The sequence below is a fragment of the Papio anubis genome, chromosome 13, assembly GCF_008728515.1.
Source record: "Papio anubis isolate 15944 chromosome 13, Panubis1.0, whole genome shotgun sequence".
NCBI classification, from domain to species: Eukaryota; Metazoa; Chordata; class Mammalia; order Primates; family Cercopithecidae; genus Papio; species Papio anubis.
In genome coordinates this window covers 99,702,783-99,720,787 of record NC_044988.1, presented here as the reverse complement: position 1 = coordinate 99,720,787, position 18,005 = coordinate 99,702,783, and the positions used below count along the sequence as shown (strand labels likewise).

The 18,005-nt window shown below is 46.9% G+C and overlaps 1 protein-coding gene across 3 annotated transcripts in view; it reads right to left on the bottom strand.

Moving 5' to 3' along the window:
• Positions 1–18,005, bottom strand: part of GPR107 (G protein-coupled receptor 107) — an 84,276-nt gene that overhangs the window by 33,330 nt on the left and 32,941 nt on the right. For all 3 annotated transcript variants that reach the window (XM_003911188.5, XM_021927130.2, XM_031654637.1), the window contains 6 exons: positions 17,122–17,229; positions 15,743–15,876; positions 7,080–7,155; positions 5,955–6,028; positions 5,433–5,550; positions 2,017–2,147 (listed from right to left, as the gene is read on the bottom strand). In XM_003911188.5, coding sequence (XP_003911237.1) covers positions 2,017–2,147; positions 5,433–5,550; positions 5,955–6,028; positions 7,080–7,155; positions 15,743–15,876; positions 17,122–17,229 — 641 coding nt within the window. The remainder of the gene's footprint in view (positions 1–2,016; positions 2,148–5,432; positions 5,551–5,954; positions 6,029–7,079; positions 7,156–15,742; positions 15,877–17,121; positions 17,230–18,005) is intronic.

The following is an 18,005-nucleotide window of genomic DNA, read 5'->3' as shown; positions in this document are numbered from 1 at the left end:
TTACCTTAAGGAATTTTGCCATTTGGAATCTGCTCATTAGCATCATAATTAACAAGGGGCAGGAAATGGCTGCTTACACCTCGACAGCTTGTTGGTGTCCCTTACATTTGACCGTTCTGATAGTAGCATGTGTAAAAAGTAGGGCGTGGGCCGGGCGCAGTGGCTCACGCCTATAATCCCAGCACTTTGGGAGGCGTAGGCAGGCGGATCACAAGGTCAGGCAATCAAGACCATCCTGGCTAACACAGTGAAACCCCGTCTCTACTAAAAAAAATACCAAAAATTAGCCGGGCGTGGTGGCGGGCTCCTGCAGTCCCAGCTACTCAGGAGGCTGAGGCAGGAGAATGGCGTGAACCCGGGAGGTGGAGCTTTCAGTGAGCCAAAATCGCGCCACTGCACTCCAGCCTGGGCAACAGAGCAAGACTCTGTCTCAAAAAAAAAAAAAAAAAAAAAAGTAGGGCGTGAACCTCTGTTCCCTAATGAGGCACTCTTTTCGATCTGGAAACAATGCTGGACATCCTATGTTATAGATACCCGAGTGACTAATTCCTGTGCAGGACGGCAGGAGGCTGCAGTGAGGAGGAAGAGTCATTCATACTCCACCGGATGCGGTGGCTCATGCCTGTAATCCCAGCACTTTGGGAGGCTGGGGTGGGAAGATCACTTGAACTCAGGAGTTTGAGACCAGCCTGGGCAACATGGCAAAACCCTGTCCCCAAAAAATTGGCTGGGTATGGTAGTGTGTGCCTGTGGTCCCAGTTACCCAGCAGGCTGAGGTAGGAGCATCATTCATACTCTCTTCTATGCTGTAGCTGTCTGGTGAACTGATACTAGATCATGTGTAATGTATGACGGAATTAGGGTGAAGAGTGAATCTAACTGGCTGGAATGAGAAGTACTCTCCACTGGCACCATGTTATAAATAATGAGAGTAACTGACAAACCCCTGGATCCTCAAAAATATTAATTTATTGGATGGAGCACTGCAATAAGAAGCACCTCAGCCAGGTGTGGTGGCTCACGCCTGTAGTCCCAGCACTTTGGGAGGACAAGGTGGGCAGATCACCTGAGGTCAGGAGTTTGAGACCAGCCTGGCCAAAATGGCGAAACCCTGTCTCTACTAAAAATACAAAAAAAAAATTAGCCAGGCATGTGGCACACACCTGTAATCCCAGCTACTCAGGAGGCTGAGGTAGGAGAATCATTTGAACCTGGGAGGCAGAGGTTGCAGTGAACCGAGATTGAGCCATTGCACTCCAGCCTGGGCAACAAGAGCGAAACTCCATCTCGGGTTTAAAAAAAAAAAAAAAGAAGCACTTCACTTCTAATTGAAGGCAGGGGTAAATCTATTTTCTTTAAAATTTATTTCAAAAGAATTGCATTCCAATAGCCATGGAATTACATCACCAAGGGTGAAGTGTTTTATTGCTGCTAGCCTTCTGAATTTCTACCACTTTGCATGTGATTTAATAAGGATATTTTCTCATCAACCACTGACTTGACACTAACACTTCTTTACACAGACCCAAAGCACAATTTATGCATCTAAACACTGCCATTTCCAGGAATGGAGCAATCCATTCTGAAAATATCAAAAATGGTTGTGTGCTGAGAACTATCACTAGTTTTATGTTAATGAACTTCCTCATTTTCCACCTAAGTTGGCAAGAACTGACTGTTTATGGGATTTCGCCAACTCCCTATCACCACCACAAATTCAGGCTGCTACTTTAAGTTACTACCAAGTTCTCATTTCCCAATTCCTCTCTATCATCTTAGAACTCTGTTAAAAGCCAGCTCATGGTGATGGATTAGCTCTACCAGAATCCCCTGAGTAACTGGAAAAAGACACAGGGTTCTGCCCCTGGAGGCTGATTCAGGTCAGTCTGGGACTCAGAAAGCTGTACTTTTAAACACACATCACATGTGACTGAGATCAATTTGGGAATGGCCAGTTCAGCTGTCGGGCTTGACAGCCAAGCTTTCATGTGACCTCCCTCCCTGTGAGCTACTCACCACACCACTGGGAAGAGGATGGCACCACAACACAACAGGTCGACCAGAAAGAGAGAGTCCTTCCACAAGCCATATTCAGTCGTGCCCTCCTCGGTGGACTCTATGATGATGTAGGCTACATTTGCCAGGACCTACAGACATGAGAATTTGTTGAGGCCCCAAAGCATGGGTGCACTGTTACGACGCTAGCAGCCCCAATGAGGGGTGTACACCTTGGCCTCTAGACCTGCAATGTGCGACCATAGCATTCTTTCCAGTTCCACATGCTTTTTCAGAACTCTGCCACTCTGCTATCAAGGAGAGTCTCCATGCCATCCCCCTGTATCTGGACAGGCCTGTAATTGCTCTAATACAGTAAGATGGAAGGCTGCTGTGTGATTTCCAAGGTAGGTAAAGCTTCCACCCAGCTCTCTTGGGACCTTTGGAGCCCTAAGCCTTCTTGTAAGAAGTTTGGCTACCCTGAAACTACCCTGCTGTACAGACCATGCAGAGACGGAAAGACCCCCCCCAGGAGCCCCAGCTGTCCCAGTCCCCACCTGAGCAAGCTTCTCAGCCCAGAAGACAGATGCGAGTGGAGACTTCAAAATGCTCCCAGTCACGGTGTGACTATGACCACAAGACCCCAGTCAGACCCACCCAGCTAGCCACTCTTGAATTCCTAACCCACAGAAACTGAGAGAGAGAATGAAGGGTTACTGTTGTTTTAAGTCGCTGGGTTTCGGGGTGATTTGTTATGCAGCAGTAGATAACAGGGACACTTTGCTTTTCAGGTACCCCTAACCCAGTGGAGTCACTCAGGTGCTGGACTGCTGGACAGGTGGCACTTAACACCCTGTTTAGCCACCATGCCCACACTTTTCAGGCCCTGGTGCTCAGTGACAATAACTCATCTAAGTGCCAGACAATGGAACTGTGTTTTCAGAGACTAGAGCGGTGAGAATGGCTGATTCCAGCCCCACAGCTGAGTGGCCACACTGCTGCTCATGGGATCATTCAAGTCCAGGTCCTCCCCACACAGGACATGGCGAGTGCGTCCACTGAGATTCACCAGTGTCTGCGCACTGCTTCTCCCTCCAAAGGTAAGGCTCTGCCTCATGTACTCAGGCCCATTATTAGGCTCTTAGCATAAGTCTTTATAAAAAGTCCTTCCGCTGGCTAAACTGAGATGCCTCAGAGCATGAGGGAAATTTACCACTTATAATACATCCTTTTGAAGATTACCACTGGGAATGGATGCAGAGATGATCATTCCACCTGAACACCCCATGAGAAGTCCCTGGTCCCAAATACTCTGCCTGACTTGCTGTAAAGGCAATCCTCCACACTTTGCATGTAAAATCTGTAGTGCTATTATTCAGCAAGTCTCTCAGTGTAATTTTTCTTTCTACACAGGACTTAGAAATCAAATTACCTAAAACTTAATTTAATACTAACGCAAAAAATATCTGAAATTTCCACCTCTCCACTGATACCCAGCTTCTGGGTTCTTCCCTGTCCCACGCTGCTCGGGAAGCCCTGTCTCTCCAAAACATTAGCATCTGTGGCTCTATCTGAAAAGACAAAGTAGGGCTGGGTGTGGTGGCTCATACCCGTAATCCCAGAACGTTGGGGAGCCAAGGCAGAAGGACTGCTTGAGCCCAGGAGTTTGACACCAGCCTGGGCAAAACAGTGAGACCATGCCTCTACTAAAAAAAAAAAAATGCAAAAATTAGTCAGGCGTGATGGTGCGCGCCTGTGGTCCCAGCTACTCGGGAGACTGAGGCAGGAGGATTGCCTGAGCCCAGGAGTTCAAGGCTGCAGTGAGCCATGATCACCACTGCACTCCAGCCCGGGCGACAGAGTGAGACACTGTCTAAAAATAAAAAGACAAAGTAGAAAACAAAGGCTTTCACATCTTAAATTCAAAATTTAGATGAATGAGACAGTACACACTGCATGAGAGACAGAATGTTCCCGATGTTGAACAACGTGCCGAGAGTGTTCTTGAAACACCATTTTGCATGGACATCATCTACTCCTTACTTAGAAACTTTCTGTCACTGCCCATGGCCAAAAGGAAGCAGTTTTAACTTTTCAGGCTGACATTCAAGGCCCCTCCCAGACTAGTTCCATTGTCTAAATACTCATAACTTTCTTAATTTGTTAAATGTCCTTATTTTCTCAGAGTGGTATTCCATGGAACTGTGTGCGTCTGTCTTTCAGGGAAGCCCAGGACCGGCTTCCTGGAAGGCTGTGCCCCACAACAGCACAGTTCAGGCTGGTGGGGGGAGACTCTAGAGGGATGAGGGAATCTACTAAAGGGAAGGGGAGCATGCAGCCAGGTGACAACCCAGGCTCTGTCATTCACAACTCCAAGACCTCACCAGGCTGTAGGACTCAGTCTGGCTAAAGAAGTGGCCCTGGTGTCTCGACAGCTGGAAGGCCGGCACAGTCTTGCAGCACGTTTTGCTCAGCAGGCAGCAGGGTCATGTGTATCTACTGCTATGCCACTGCCTCTGTCACATCCCTTTCTTTCAACACTCAGGCCAGCCCCATCTCTGTCACAAAGAAAGCCCTCCTTGATCCTTCCAACTTGAGTGCTTACTCTCTCCTTGGAAACCCAGAGCAACTGGCCTGTCCCATTCATTAGATGTCAACACACGTTCCTCATTATTGAACGTGAGGGTGGATGAGGTCTGTCAGAACTCGGAGAGGAACTTTGCTGCAAACTCTGCCAGAGCTGGGAGCCTCAGGAGTTGTCCCCTTCTACCCCCAACCTTCCACATTTACTTTGCGCTCCAAAATGTGAGAACAGCTGACGGGGACAACTCTGTCAAGCAGATGCTGTCTGGTCAAGCACAGCAGGGTAGTTGTGCATTCCTGCTAAAACCTCTGTTCACTGTAAGTTCTTTACATCCAAGTTCTGCTTCCAGTAAGACAAGGCTCCTCCCCCAATAGACTCACAGCCTTGTAAGGCTGGCCTCAGCCCTCAGCCCTCAGCCCCAAACATGGTAAGGATTTAGGAAATGTTTGCCCCTCAAGTCTACTACCATATTCTACCTGTGGAAACTCACTGGTGTAGTTCACGGTTTTAAAATACTTTATTAATAAAATCACTACATCTCTGAGCTTCCTCGCCAACAGCACCATTTAGTTATGAAGCAAATGATGCAGAAGAGAAAACAGTCCTGTGTGTTACTGTGTGTCTCCCTACACTGTCAGCAGCTCTCTACTCAAAATCTAGGCACCCAAAGGCCAGTGGCTGACTGATGGCCAAGCATCTCCCAGTGCAATGATCTGAAGTCTATTCAGAATTCAGAAGGAGAATCCCAGTCTTCAACCTCCACTAGCAGAAGCTGGGGTTTCAGGGTGAGCTGACTCCCTCTTGCCATACAGGCTTGGAGCTGAGCCCTGCTAAGTGCCAAGAGAGAAATTACCTGGAGTGGGATGACAATCATGAAGATCTTTTTGTCTTTATCAGAAAGGATGTGCTTAATGAAAGCCCAGCCAGTGCCAATGAGTGCAATGGTGATGAAGAGTAGCGCCCCTTTCAAACTGGAAGAGAAAACAAGGAACAGACACCAGCAGGTCTCTTTAGACTCTCACTGCCAGTTAGATTGCATAGCTCATTCTATGAGTTCACAAGCTTATTACAAAAGACGGGCAGCCAAATTTAGGAAATACATCATACATGAGCACCACTTCCTTCAGGGCACACAAAGTTAGCTCTGCACCCCACAGCCTGAACAGCCAATGGCCAGAGGGAGGCCGGAGCATGCCGCTAAGCCCGAGTTCCCAAGTCTGGACAGCCACCCATCAGCTACACTCCTCTAGTGTAGCTAGAGCAGATAGGCTGCCACGAGAGGGCAGGGCTGGTTAACTCGGGGCAGGTTGTTGCCCACTCCCACTTGTCTTGTATGTCATTTCACGGTGTATTTCACATGGACCTGCATACTTACAGGTGAGTTATGTAGTACACAACAGCCCAGCCTTCGATAGGGAAGCCCTGGGAGGAGATGTAGTGGTAGTCAATCTGAAATCAAACAACTGCATTTCAGAATCACTCATTATCTACATGGCTCCACAAAGAATCTTTTAACTTGGACCCAGATGGGAAATTATCCAAATCATTATCATTTTGTGATGCTGTCACGGGATATATTGTTGCCTTTTTGCACTTTCAAGTATAGCAAAGAGTACCTATCTAGAGACGGTCACCCTTGCAAGTGTGCTCCATGGGCACTTGGAGGCCCACAGACAGGAGAAGTTGTGATCTTACCCCCTTGGGCAAGTTCATTTTAATTTGTATAAGTTTCAAATACTCAAAGCTGAAGCTCAATTCTCATGCCTCCAGCTTTATAGCATCAATTTTCTCTCAGATAAATATGCTAATACTGAATTGAACTTCAAATCACATAGGAACATGAGGGAATACTTGGAAACATAAAAAAGTCGTGGAGGCCGGGCGTGGTGGCTCACGCCTGTAATCCCAGCACTTTGGGAGACCAAGGCGGGCAGATCACGGGGTCAGGAGATCGAGACCATCCTGGCGAACACGGTGAAACCCGGTCTCTACTAAAAATACAAAAAAATTAGCCGGGCGTGCTGGCGGGCACCTGTAGTCCCAGCTATTCGGGAGGCTGAGGCAGGAGAATGGCATGAAACCGGCAGGCGGAGCTTGAGTGAGCATAGATCGCGCCACTGCACTCCAGCCTGGGCGACAGAGCGAGACCCCGTCTCAAAAAAAAAAAAAAAGTCATGGAAACAAGTCAGCAGGTGGCACTCTCATCTCTAGAAATGGTAAAAACAAAACAAAACAAAAAACAAAGAAATGAAAACAATAATAAGTGTTCTAGACAAATCGTAGGTCTGTAAGCAGCATCAGAAGATGTCTGAAGTCTAATATGAGGGGAGGTGGTAATCATTTACGCGCATGGCCAGGCCCTCCCAGACAAGAGGAGGCTTTATGTGAAACATATTCTCTGTTTCCCACCCATCTATCCCCTTTCTTCAAATGTCTTTTGCCTGCTCACACAGGCATTATACGTAATTTCATGAATGATCCCCAAAATGCTAATACATACTGCGTGGAACACCAAGGAAAGAGACTTGGTGAAAGGAAGGGCCGCCATCAGCCAGTGGATTTTAAATACATCATTCCTATAAAAACAGAGAAAAAAGAATTAAAGGACGATTTCATTCTCCCAAAGGACAGTCAAAGCTCCAGACATCAGCTATATTTACAAGGAGACAGGAAATATGTGCAAACCACAAACATGAAACTTTTTTTTTTTTTTTTTTTTTTGAGACAGGGTCTTATTCTGTCGCCCAGGCTAGAGGACAGTGGTGTCATCACGGCTCACTACAGCCTTGAACTCGGGCTCAAGCGATCAAGCAGCTCTCAGGAAGCTGAGGTGGGAGGATGGCTTTAGGTGTATGCCACCATGCCCAACTAATTGGTTTTGTATTTTTTATACAGAAAGGGTTTTGCTAAGTTTTCCAGGCTGGTCTTGAACCCCTGGCCAAGCAATCCACCCACCTTGGCCTCTCAAAGTGTCGATATTACAGGCATGAGCCACTGTACCCAGCAAAAACTATTTTTTTTTGAGACAGAGTATTGCTCTGTCACCCAGGCTGGAGTGTAGTGGCATGAACTTCGCTCACCGCAAACTCCAACTCCCGGGATCAAGTGATGCCCCCCACTGCCTCAACCTCCTGAGTAGCCGGGATTACAGGCGTGCACCACGATGTCCAGCTAATTTTTGTATTTTTAGTAGAGACAGGGTTTCACCACATTGGCCAGGCTGATCTTGAACTCCTGACCTCAAGTAATCTACCCACCTCGGCCTCCCAAAGTGCTGGGATTACAGGGGTGAGCCACCGCGCCCGGCCACTTTTTTTTATAAGGTACTTTTTACTGGTAAAAAAGGCCTTGATTGGAGTCCTAAAGTAATCTCTAATACACAATTTAATGTTGTGAATGAACCTGAAAGTTATGCACTAAAGCCAGACATGATGGATTCCAACTCTTTTTTTTTTTTTTTTTTTTTTGACGGAGTCTCGCTCTGTCGCCCGGGCTAGAGTGCAGTGGCCGGATCTCAGCTCACTGCAAGCTCCGCCTCCCGGGTTCACGCCATTCTCCGGCCTCAGCCTCCCGAGTAGCTGGGACTACAGACGCCCGCCACCTCGCCCGGCTAGTTTTTTGTATTTCTTAATAGAGACAGGGTTTCACCATGTTAGCCAGGATGGTCTCGATCTCCTGACCTCGTGATCCGCCCGTCTCGGCCTCCCAAAGTGCTGGGATTACAGGCTTGAGCCACCGCGCCCGGCCCCAACTCTTGAGTAAATGGAAATCTAACACAGGCTGCCAGCTTGTTCCCGGAAACCACCCTGGGAAAGCCAGAGGCAAGAATGAGGTAGATGGACCTGAGAAAACAGCACAGAGCTCCCAGGAAAGCAGAAAGCGATTACAAACAGCTGTAGGGGAAGTCTGCAGCCCAGAGTAGGGGGGCTGGGAGCCAGCAGCAGGGATGTGTGAGGGGAAAGTGCCAGGGTTGTGCCCATTTCTCTCTCCTTCATGGCTGGTGTCTGCAAATACCCCAGGCCAATGAGACAAAGCACGCATTCCGAGGCCCACCCTGTCATAGATACTAGAGTCCACCTTTGGGCTGCCGGGCATTAAATTCCTCTACTCCTTCCCACTTCCCCTTAGGAACTAACCTCATAGAACACATTAAGACTATTATGAGGCCGGGTTCAGTGGCTCATCCCTGTAATCCCGGCACTTAGGGAAGCTGAAGTGGGAAGATCACTTGAGCCCAGGAGTTTGGGATTAGCCTGGGCAAAATGATGAAACTCTGTCTCTACCAAAAATACAAAAAGTTAGCTGGGTGTGGCAGTGCACACCTGTAGTCCCAGCTACTTGGGAGGCTAAGGTGGGAGGATCACTTGAGCCCAGGAGGCAAAGGCTGCAGTGAGCCATGACTGTGCCAGTGCTCTGCAGACTGGGTGATAGAGCGAGCCCCTGTCTCAAAACAAACAGTCTCAAAACAAACAAAAATTAAGCCAGGAGTGGTGGTGTGTCCCTATAGTTTCAGCTATTCGGGAGGCTGAGGTGGAAGGATCACTTGAGCTCAGGAGTTTGAGGCTGCAGTAATCCTTGATTACGCCACTGCTCCAGCCTGGACAACATAGTGAGACCCTGTCTCAAAAAAAAAAAAAAAAAAAAAAGCAAAGAATACAGGTAGCCACAAGAGGGGAAACTGAAATGGCTAATGAGTCCCTAAAATGATAATCCACATCGCCAATATTCTGAGAAATGCAAAATAAAACACCAGTTTACACCTATCAGATTGGCAAAAATTAAGATGTCCGTATTGGTGAGAATGTGGAGAAACAGCAAACCTTATTATGTATGCACCACTAGTAGATGTATAAACCTATATGCCACACTGGAAGGCAATCTGGCCCTTAATGAAATTAACTGATGGCTGGGTGCAGTGGCTCATGCCTGTAGTCCCAGCACTTCGGGAGGCGGAGGCAGGAGGATCTCTTGAGGCCAGGAGTTCAAGACCAGCTTGGCCAACATGGTGAAAACCCGCCTCTACTAAAAATACAAAAATTAGCCCGGCATGGTGGTGCATGCCTGTAGTCCCAGCTACTCAGGAGGGTGAGGCAGGAGAATCACTTGCACTCAGGAGGCAGAGGTTGCAGTGAGCCAAGATGGTGCCACTGCACTCCAGCTTGGGTGACAGAGTAAGACTCTGTCTCTCAAAAAAAAAAAAAAAAGAAAGAAAATAAAAGAAATTAACTACCCATGGCACAGTGTGCTTCCTTCTGGGACTGTAGCTCGGAGGCTGCAGAGATCCACAGGGGATCTTCGGAGGTTCATGCTAGCACTGGCTGGGGTAGCAGTCCAGCCACGTGTCCATCACTAAAGGACCAAAGCAGTCAAACGTGAGGACACAGAGCATGGGATGCTGTGGAGTAGGTAAAAATCAATGAATGAGACGCATACTCAGTCACATGGCTAGATCGTAGAAAGGATACTACTGAGTAAAAAATGTACAACAATGTCTAGAGATATTTTATGTAAATATAAATGTATTTTATGTATTTACAATACATTTACATAAATACATATACACAAATGTATTTATGTAAATATAAACGTATTTTACATTTATGTAAATATAAATGTATTTTACATTTATGTAAAATAAATGCAACACCAATAATATAAGAATATAGAACTATCCAAAAATGAGGCCAGGCGCAGTGGCTCACACCTGTAATCCCAGCACTTTGGGAGGCGGATCACCTGAGGTCAGGAGTTCTAGACCAGCCAGGCCAAGATGGCGAAACCCCGTCTCTACTAAAAATACAAAAATTAGCCAGACGTGGTGCCATGCACCTGTAATCCCAGCTACTCGGGAGGCTGAGGCAGGAGAATTGCTTGAACCCAGGAGGCGGAGGTTGCAGTGAGCCGAGACTGCGCCACTGCACTCTAGCTGGGGGCACAGAGTGAGACTAGGTTTCAAAAAAAAAAAAAAGAAAAAAAGTCTAAAAATGTATATGTAACACATTTGAGCAGTTCTTCACGGCTAGGAAGGAGTGGGAGAGGGGACAGGAAATGAAGGGGAACAATACAGCAGGAGAGGGGCCTGGTACCGAGTGAGAATGAGAGTGTGCCACAAAGGGATGTCAGTTTCTGGGCTCATTTCCTCCTTGGTACTTTCCTGTTCCAGTGCCCACCTATTTGAAGGTCAAAAGGGAAGTCAAGGCCAGAATAGTCTGGAACTACTGAATGCCAATGAGATTTACCCAGAGTGTAAAACCACCCACCACAAAGAGCTGCGCTCATTCACACACTCTGGCAACTCTGACTTGCAGTCCCTGGTTAGAACATCTACGACGGGGCAGAGATGTGATGGAAAGAGCAAGCCTCACTGACCTCAGCTCAAATACTAGTTCTCCCTACACTCGAAGTTGGGAGGGGCCTGATACATACTAGCAGGCAGACCCGGGTTCCAGTCCCAGCTCTGTTGGGTGACACTGGCTCTCCTTTCCCCTCTCAGTTTATTTCCCTCAATAAATTAGGCAAAGATGCTCAGTTGCTTCCAGCTTTCAGGGGCCAGTGAAATGTGCCTGGCGGCCTTGGTCATATGCCTTTATATCATGTGGGTTTCCAGCCTACCAGAACTGACTCTAAGACTCCCGGGAAAACATGGGCAGGACTTAAATGAGACCACACTATACGCCAACAAAAATTATAGGTGAGACTTGTACACAACAGGTCAGCCTCATTTAACCACAGATTGAAAACTGTTACTACGGCCTGGGCACGGTGGCTCATGCCAGTAATCCCAACATATTGGGAGGTTGAGGCGGGTGGATCACGAGGTAAGGAGATCAAGACCATCCTGGTCAACATGGTGAAATCCTGTCTCTACTAAAAACACAAAAATTAGCCGGGCATGGTGGCAGACGCCTGTAGTCCCAGCTACTTGGGAGGCTGAGACAGGAGAATCACCTGAACCTGGAAGGCAGAGGTTGCAGTGAGCCAAGATTGCGCCACTGCACTCCAGCCTGGTGACAGAACATGACTCTGTTTCAAAAAAAATAAAATAAAAAATAAAACTGTTACCACAATTTGGTATAATTGAACCAGTGACAATGACTATTGCCACCAATAACTAAAGGAAATTAAACCACCACTGAATCCCTGGCTACTAAACTATTTTATAAATACCTTATATTTGGGGAGGCCGAGATGGGTGGATCACAAGGTCAGGAGATCAAGACCATCCTGGCTAACACTATGAAACCCTGTCTCTACTAAAAAGTACAAAAAACTAGCCAGGCGAGGTGGCGGGCGCCTGTAGTCCCAGCTACTCAGGAGGCTGAGGCAGGAGAATGGCGTAAACCCGGGAGGCGGAACTTGCAGTGAGCTGAGATCCGGCCACTGCACTCCAGCCTGGGCAACAGAGCAAGACTCTGTCTCAAAAAAAAAAAAAAAAAATTCCTCATATTTGGATGGCACCCTGATTTGGAAAGCCCTCTCATATACATTATCTTAGGGGGAATCACGGAACAAGTCTAAGAATCCAAGACTCTTACAGGAAGGCAGAGTAATTAACTATTACTGTCCCAGTTTCATAGCCAAGAAAAAACAGATTTAGAGTGAAGCAAGGCACACAGGCAGTCACTGTCCAAGTTCACACCTGAAATCAGGTCTGACTCCTAGTTCTTACTTTTCCAGTAAAGGCAAAAAAGTAGAACTTTCTTTAAAAAAAAAAAAAAAAAAAAACCTGAGGTTGGGCGCAGTGACTCACGCCTATAATCCCAGCACTTTTGGAGGCCAAGGCAGGTGGATCACCTGAGGTCAGGAGTTCAAGACCAGCCTGGTCAACATGGCAAAACCCCGTCTCTACTAAAAATGCAAAAATTAGCCATGCATGGTGGCGGGCACCTGTAATCCCAGCTACTTGGGAGGTTGAGGCAAGAGAATTGCTTGAACCTGGGGGACAGAGGTTGCGGTGAGCTGAAGTACTCCAGCCTGGGCGACAGTCAAGACTGTGTCTAGCAGGCCTTGATGGCTCCGCCTGTAATCCCAACACTTTGGGAGGCGAGGATCACAAGGTCAGGAGAATCGAGACCCGCAGTGAAACCCGTCTCTACTAAAAAATACAAAATTAGCGAGGCCTTGGTGTGGCCACAGTCCCCAACTTCTCGGGAAGGCTGAGAGGCAGGAGAATGGCGGGAGGAACCGGGGCCCGGGAGCTTGCAGTGAGCTGAGATCGGCGCCACTGCACTCCAGCCTAGACCTGAGCCGAGACTCCGTCTCAGAAAAGCAGGCCAGTGGCTCCGCGCCTGTAATCCCAGCACTTTGGGAGGCCGGGGCAGGCGGATCAGGTCAGGAGATCGAGACCATCCACAAGCTAACATGGTGAAACCAGATCTCTCACTAAAAATACAAAAAAAACCAACCCGAGGCCAGTGGTGGTATCCTATGAGTGCCAGCTACTCGGGAGGCTGAGAACAGGAAGAATAGGCGTGAACCGGGAGGCGGAGCTTGCAGTGAGCTGAGATCGACCCTGCCTCAGCCTGGGTGACAAGCGGGACTCCGATCTCAAGACTGTCCTCAAAACAAAAGGCTCGGCTCGAAACACACCAAAACTTTTTATGGCCTAAAAGTTTTATAATCTTCCTCCTTCCATCTGCGTCTCTCTCTTTCTTTCTTAGAGACAGAGTCTTGCTCTGCTTGTCCCAAGCTGGAATGCAGTGGGTACAAACCCTCAACTCACTGCAGCCTCCAGCCCTTGGGCTCAAGCAATCCTCCCACCTCAGCCTCCAAGTAGTGAGCACTACAGGTGTGCACACCACCATAACTGGATAACTTTTTTTTTTTTTTTTTGAGACAGAGTCTCACTCAGTTGCCCAGGCTGCAGTGCAGTGGCATGATCTCAGATCACTGCAAGCTCCGCCTCCCGAGTTCAGGCCATTCTCCGCCTCAGCCTCCCAAGTAGCTGGGACTACGAAGCCAGCCTGCGCCCGGCTAATTTTGCATTTTTAGTAGAGCGGGGTTTCACCGTATTAGCCAGGGGATGGTCTGCGATCTCCTGAGCCTGGGATCCCGCCGCCTCGGCCTCCCAAAGTGCTGGGATTACAGGCGTGAGCCATAGCGCCCAGCCAACTGGATAACTTTTTATTATTTTTTTATTTTATGCAGTGGCACAGTCTCAGCTCACTGCAAGCTCCACCTCCTGGGTTCACACCATTCTCACTCAGCCTCCTGTGCTGGGACTATAAACACCACCACCATGCCAGCTAGTCCTGTGACCCTGAGATGGGGTTTCACTGTGATGCTCAGCTATGGTCTCAATCTCCTGACCTCATGATCCGCCCGCCTCGGCCTCCCAAAGTGCTGGGATTACAGGCATTAGCCACCGCTCCCAGTCCACGACTGGATAATTTTTAAATTTGTTTGTAGAAATGGGGTCTTGCTGGGCCAGGTGTGGTGGCTCATGCCTATAATCCTAGCACTTTGGGAGACCGAGCAAGGTGAGTTACCCGAGGTCAGCAGTTCAAGACCAGCCTGGTCAACATGGTGAAACCCCATCTCTACTAAAAATATAACAATCAGCTGAGTGTGTTGGCACATGCCTGTAATCCCACCTACTTTGGAGGCTGAAGCGCAATAATTACTTGAACCCAGAGGTGGAGATTGCAGTGAGTTGAGATTAGGCACTGCACTCCAGCCTGGGGGATAGAGGAGAGAGTGAGACTCCATCTCGGAAAAAAAAAAAAAAAAGCGGGGGGGTTGTGCTATGTTGCCCAAGCTGGTCTCAAACTCACAGACTCAAGTGATCCTCCTGCCTTGGCTTCCCAAAGCACTGGGATTACAGGTGTGAGCCACCACGCCCAGCCCATAGGATTCTTTCTTAGTAACTGCTCCTTGAAAATCTAGTCCAAACATGATTATACAGGTCCTTCCCAAGTAAACAAGAAACTCTTTCTATCTGGTGGGTGTACAGGATATCGTAACAAATGGGTATCAGCAAGTGAACCCAGCCAGAGTCTAATATACCAGACTCTGAGCATGTTCATTAGAAGACAATCAAGCTAGCAGGGACTAAAGAAGTCTCCATTTCCACCCCAGTGCTCCAGAGAAAGAGGTATTTCAGGGTGTTTAATTATTCTACGAATTTAAATCAATCCATATTATAATAGCATATTCAGATACCATCATTTACTCAGTTTATGAGCATTATAATAAACACTTTACACAATTCCCTAAGTGAATATTTTGTTTTCAATTGTCTTGGAGGGAGAAAGAATTCACGCACATGCAGCTGCTCCCCTCAAGAACCAAGTACAGGAAGTTAAAGCCTCAGGAGTTTCAGAAAAAAAGGCTAAAACCCAGGCAGATGGGCTTTGAAGAGGTTTTGTCCAGTGACAAGCATCTGGAAGTCAATGCAGAGAATCTATCCCAGCGCAGCTTTCAGCCAAGACCTTCAGTTCTAAGAGGTAACTCCATGCTCTCGCCAGGCAGTGCTCATCGTCACTAACTTCCTCTCCAGAAGCAACAGTCCCTGAATGAGACCTATGTGTTTACTCTCAGTCCTGGACTGTGGGATCTCCACCATGGAAACACTTAGCTCATACAGTCTATTCTGCTTGCATACTATCAAAAATATTTAGGGCTGTGCGTGGTGGTTCATGCTTGTAATCCCAAGACTTTGGGAGGCCCAGGTGGGCAGATCATGAGATCAGGAGATCGAGACCATCCTGGCTAACACGGTGAAACCCCACCTCTACTAAAAAGACAAAAACAAAATTAGCCGGGCATGGTGGCAGGCGCCTGTAGTCCCAGCTACTCGGGATGCTTAGGTGGGAGAATGGCATGAACCCGGGAGGTAGAGTTTGCAGTGAGCTGAGATCATGCCATTGCACTCCAGCCTGGGAGACAGAGTGAGACTATGTCTCCAAAAAAAAAAAAAAAAATTTAGATTTACTTTTTAAACAGAACAACAGGAAGTGAACAGACACCAAGGCAGGCATGCAAAGGGCTCCCACACCACAATGCTACCGCACAATCTTCATACTGTTTCCGGGTAGATGCCCTTTGAAAGGAACAACACTGCTTAGCACCAACTGCCTCCAGGTTCAGAAGCCAGCAAACAGTGAAATTATTCAAATCTCAACACACTCTTAAGTTGAAGCGCTCAAGGAAGTAATAGTTTACCGTCGTTTTCGAAGGATATGAATCCAGATGGTCCCAGAAAGAAAGAAGAAAAAGGCCATTGAGATGTATAATTTGGGGAGAGGAATTTCTCCTGCTGAGAGGTAGCTGTCAGGATTCTTCTCTGTGATCTCAATCTGAAACCAGCATGAAATTAATTTTTACTTTTCAGGTACATATCATCCCTTATTCAGCAATTTGGAATCTCAGCTGTTTCACTTAAGCCTAAGAAAGTAAGTACCAGCGGCTGGGCATGGTGGCTTATGCCCGTAATCTCAGCACTTTGGGAGGCTGAGGCAGGTGGATCAGGATCACCTGAGATCAGGAGTTCACCACCAGCCTGGCCAACATGGTGAAACCCCGTCTCTATTAAAAATACAAAAAAAATTAGGGGTGGGCGTAGTGGCTCACGCCTGTAATCCCAGCACTCTGGGAGGCCAAGGCAGGCGGATCACAAGGTTAGGAGTTCAAGACCAGCCTGGCCAACATGGTGAAACCCCGTCTCTACTAAAAATACAAAAATTAGCTGGGTGTGGTGGCACGCCAGCTACTTGGGAGGCTGAGAAAGGACAATCACTTGAACCCAGGAGGCGGAGGTTGCAGTGAGCCAAGATTGTACCACTGCACTCTAACCTGGGTGACAGAGCAAGACTCTGTCTCGAAAAGATAAAATTAGCCAGGCATTGTGACAGGCACCTGTAATCCCGGCTACTCGGGAGGCTGAGGAAGGAGAATCGCTTGAACCTAGGAGGTGGAGGTTGCGGTGAGGCAAGATCATGCCATTGCACTCCAGCCTGGGCAACAAGAATGAAACTCCATCTCAAAAAAAAAAAAAAAAGTGAGTACCAGCAAACAACCACCCCTTTTTTTTTTTTTTAATTTGAGACAGGATCGCACCCTTTTGCCCAGGCTGGAGTGCAGTGATGCAATCTCGGTTTACTGTAACCTCTGCCTCCTGGGCTCAAGAGATCCTCCCACCTCATCCTCCTGAGTAGCTGGGACTAGAGGTGTGCACCACCACGCCTGGCTAATTTTTCATATTTTTTGTAGAGAGAGGGTTTTGCCATGTTGCCCACGCTGGTCTCAAACTCTTGGACTCAGGTGATCTGCCCACTTCAGCCTCCAAAAGTGCTGGGATTACAGGCATGAGCCACCATGCCCGGCCAAAACAACCACATTCTTAATGCACAGGTTGAAGTGCAGACACATCCTAATTGCTGTGTATTTTCCTATGAATCCTCTACTGAAGTATCCCGCACAGTGGCAAGGATGTGTGTCTGTCCACATTCTTAAGTGTTCTTAAAATCTAACCTTAAACAGAAATAAATCTTGCATTTTATGCTGACAAAATCCACGTAGAACAGTCTCCAAACAGTACTCACATCAAGGCTGAATGAAAACTTGTCACTTGGCAATTCTTTTCCAAGGCATTTGTGAAAATAAAGACTGTAAAGGCCTTCTTGGTCATCAGTGCTGATGTTAAAGAAAAACTGAAAGTGAAGAAGAAAACATTTAAAGGTACCCAAATCCTCAGCTGTGTGTATATATATATTTTTTTATTTTATTTTTTCTTTTAAAGTGTTCTTTACTTTTTTCTTCAAATTCTACTCAGCTATATTTTTAAACCTTAGAAATAAATTATGAATATTAATGGATAGAAGGAAATAAAGACAGACTGCTTAAATTATTGACTCTCCCATGGCAGAGTTTAAAGAGATATTTTCTTATTCTATGATTCCCTTCCAATATTTTGTTACAACAGTTTTCAAGTATACAGAACAGCTGACAATTGTATAGTGAAAGCTACATAGCCACAACCTCGCTTCTACAATGAACATTTTACTATGCCTGTTCTATCACAGATCTAGCCATTTGTGATGGTCTTTGCAGAAGTCTTCAAAGATAACCTAAGATGTAGTTATCTCGTCTTCAAGCTAACGGATTATTTTGCTCTTTATAGGTATAAAATACTCTTTAAAAAGGAGGCTCATCTTATACTTGAAAACCAATCAATATTTCCTCATCAAAATTTACAACTATGGTTTTAGAGAACAATAATGAAGGCTACATTTTGTAGATTTAGACAGTTTTCTGTTTTTCATACATTTCATGAGTTTAAATGAAGTTTAATGTAAACCAAAAGACAGACAGACAGACTTAGAGAATATGACTTCTTGGTCAAGCCTAAGAAAATTTTACTTCAGCCATGAGTTCTACCAATAAAAAGAAATACCCCTGAAATACATTTTTAGGGCTACATATATAT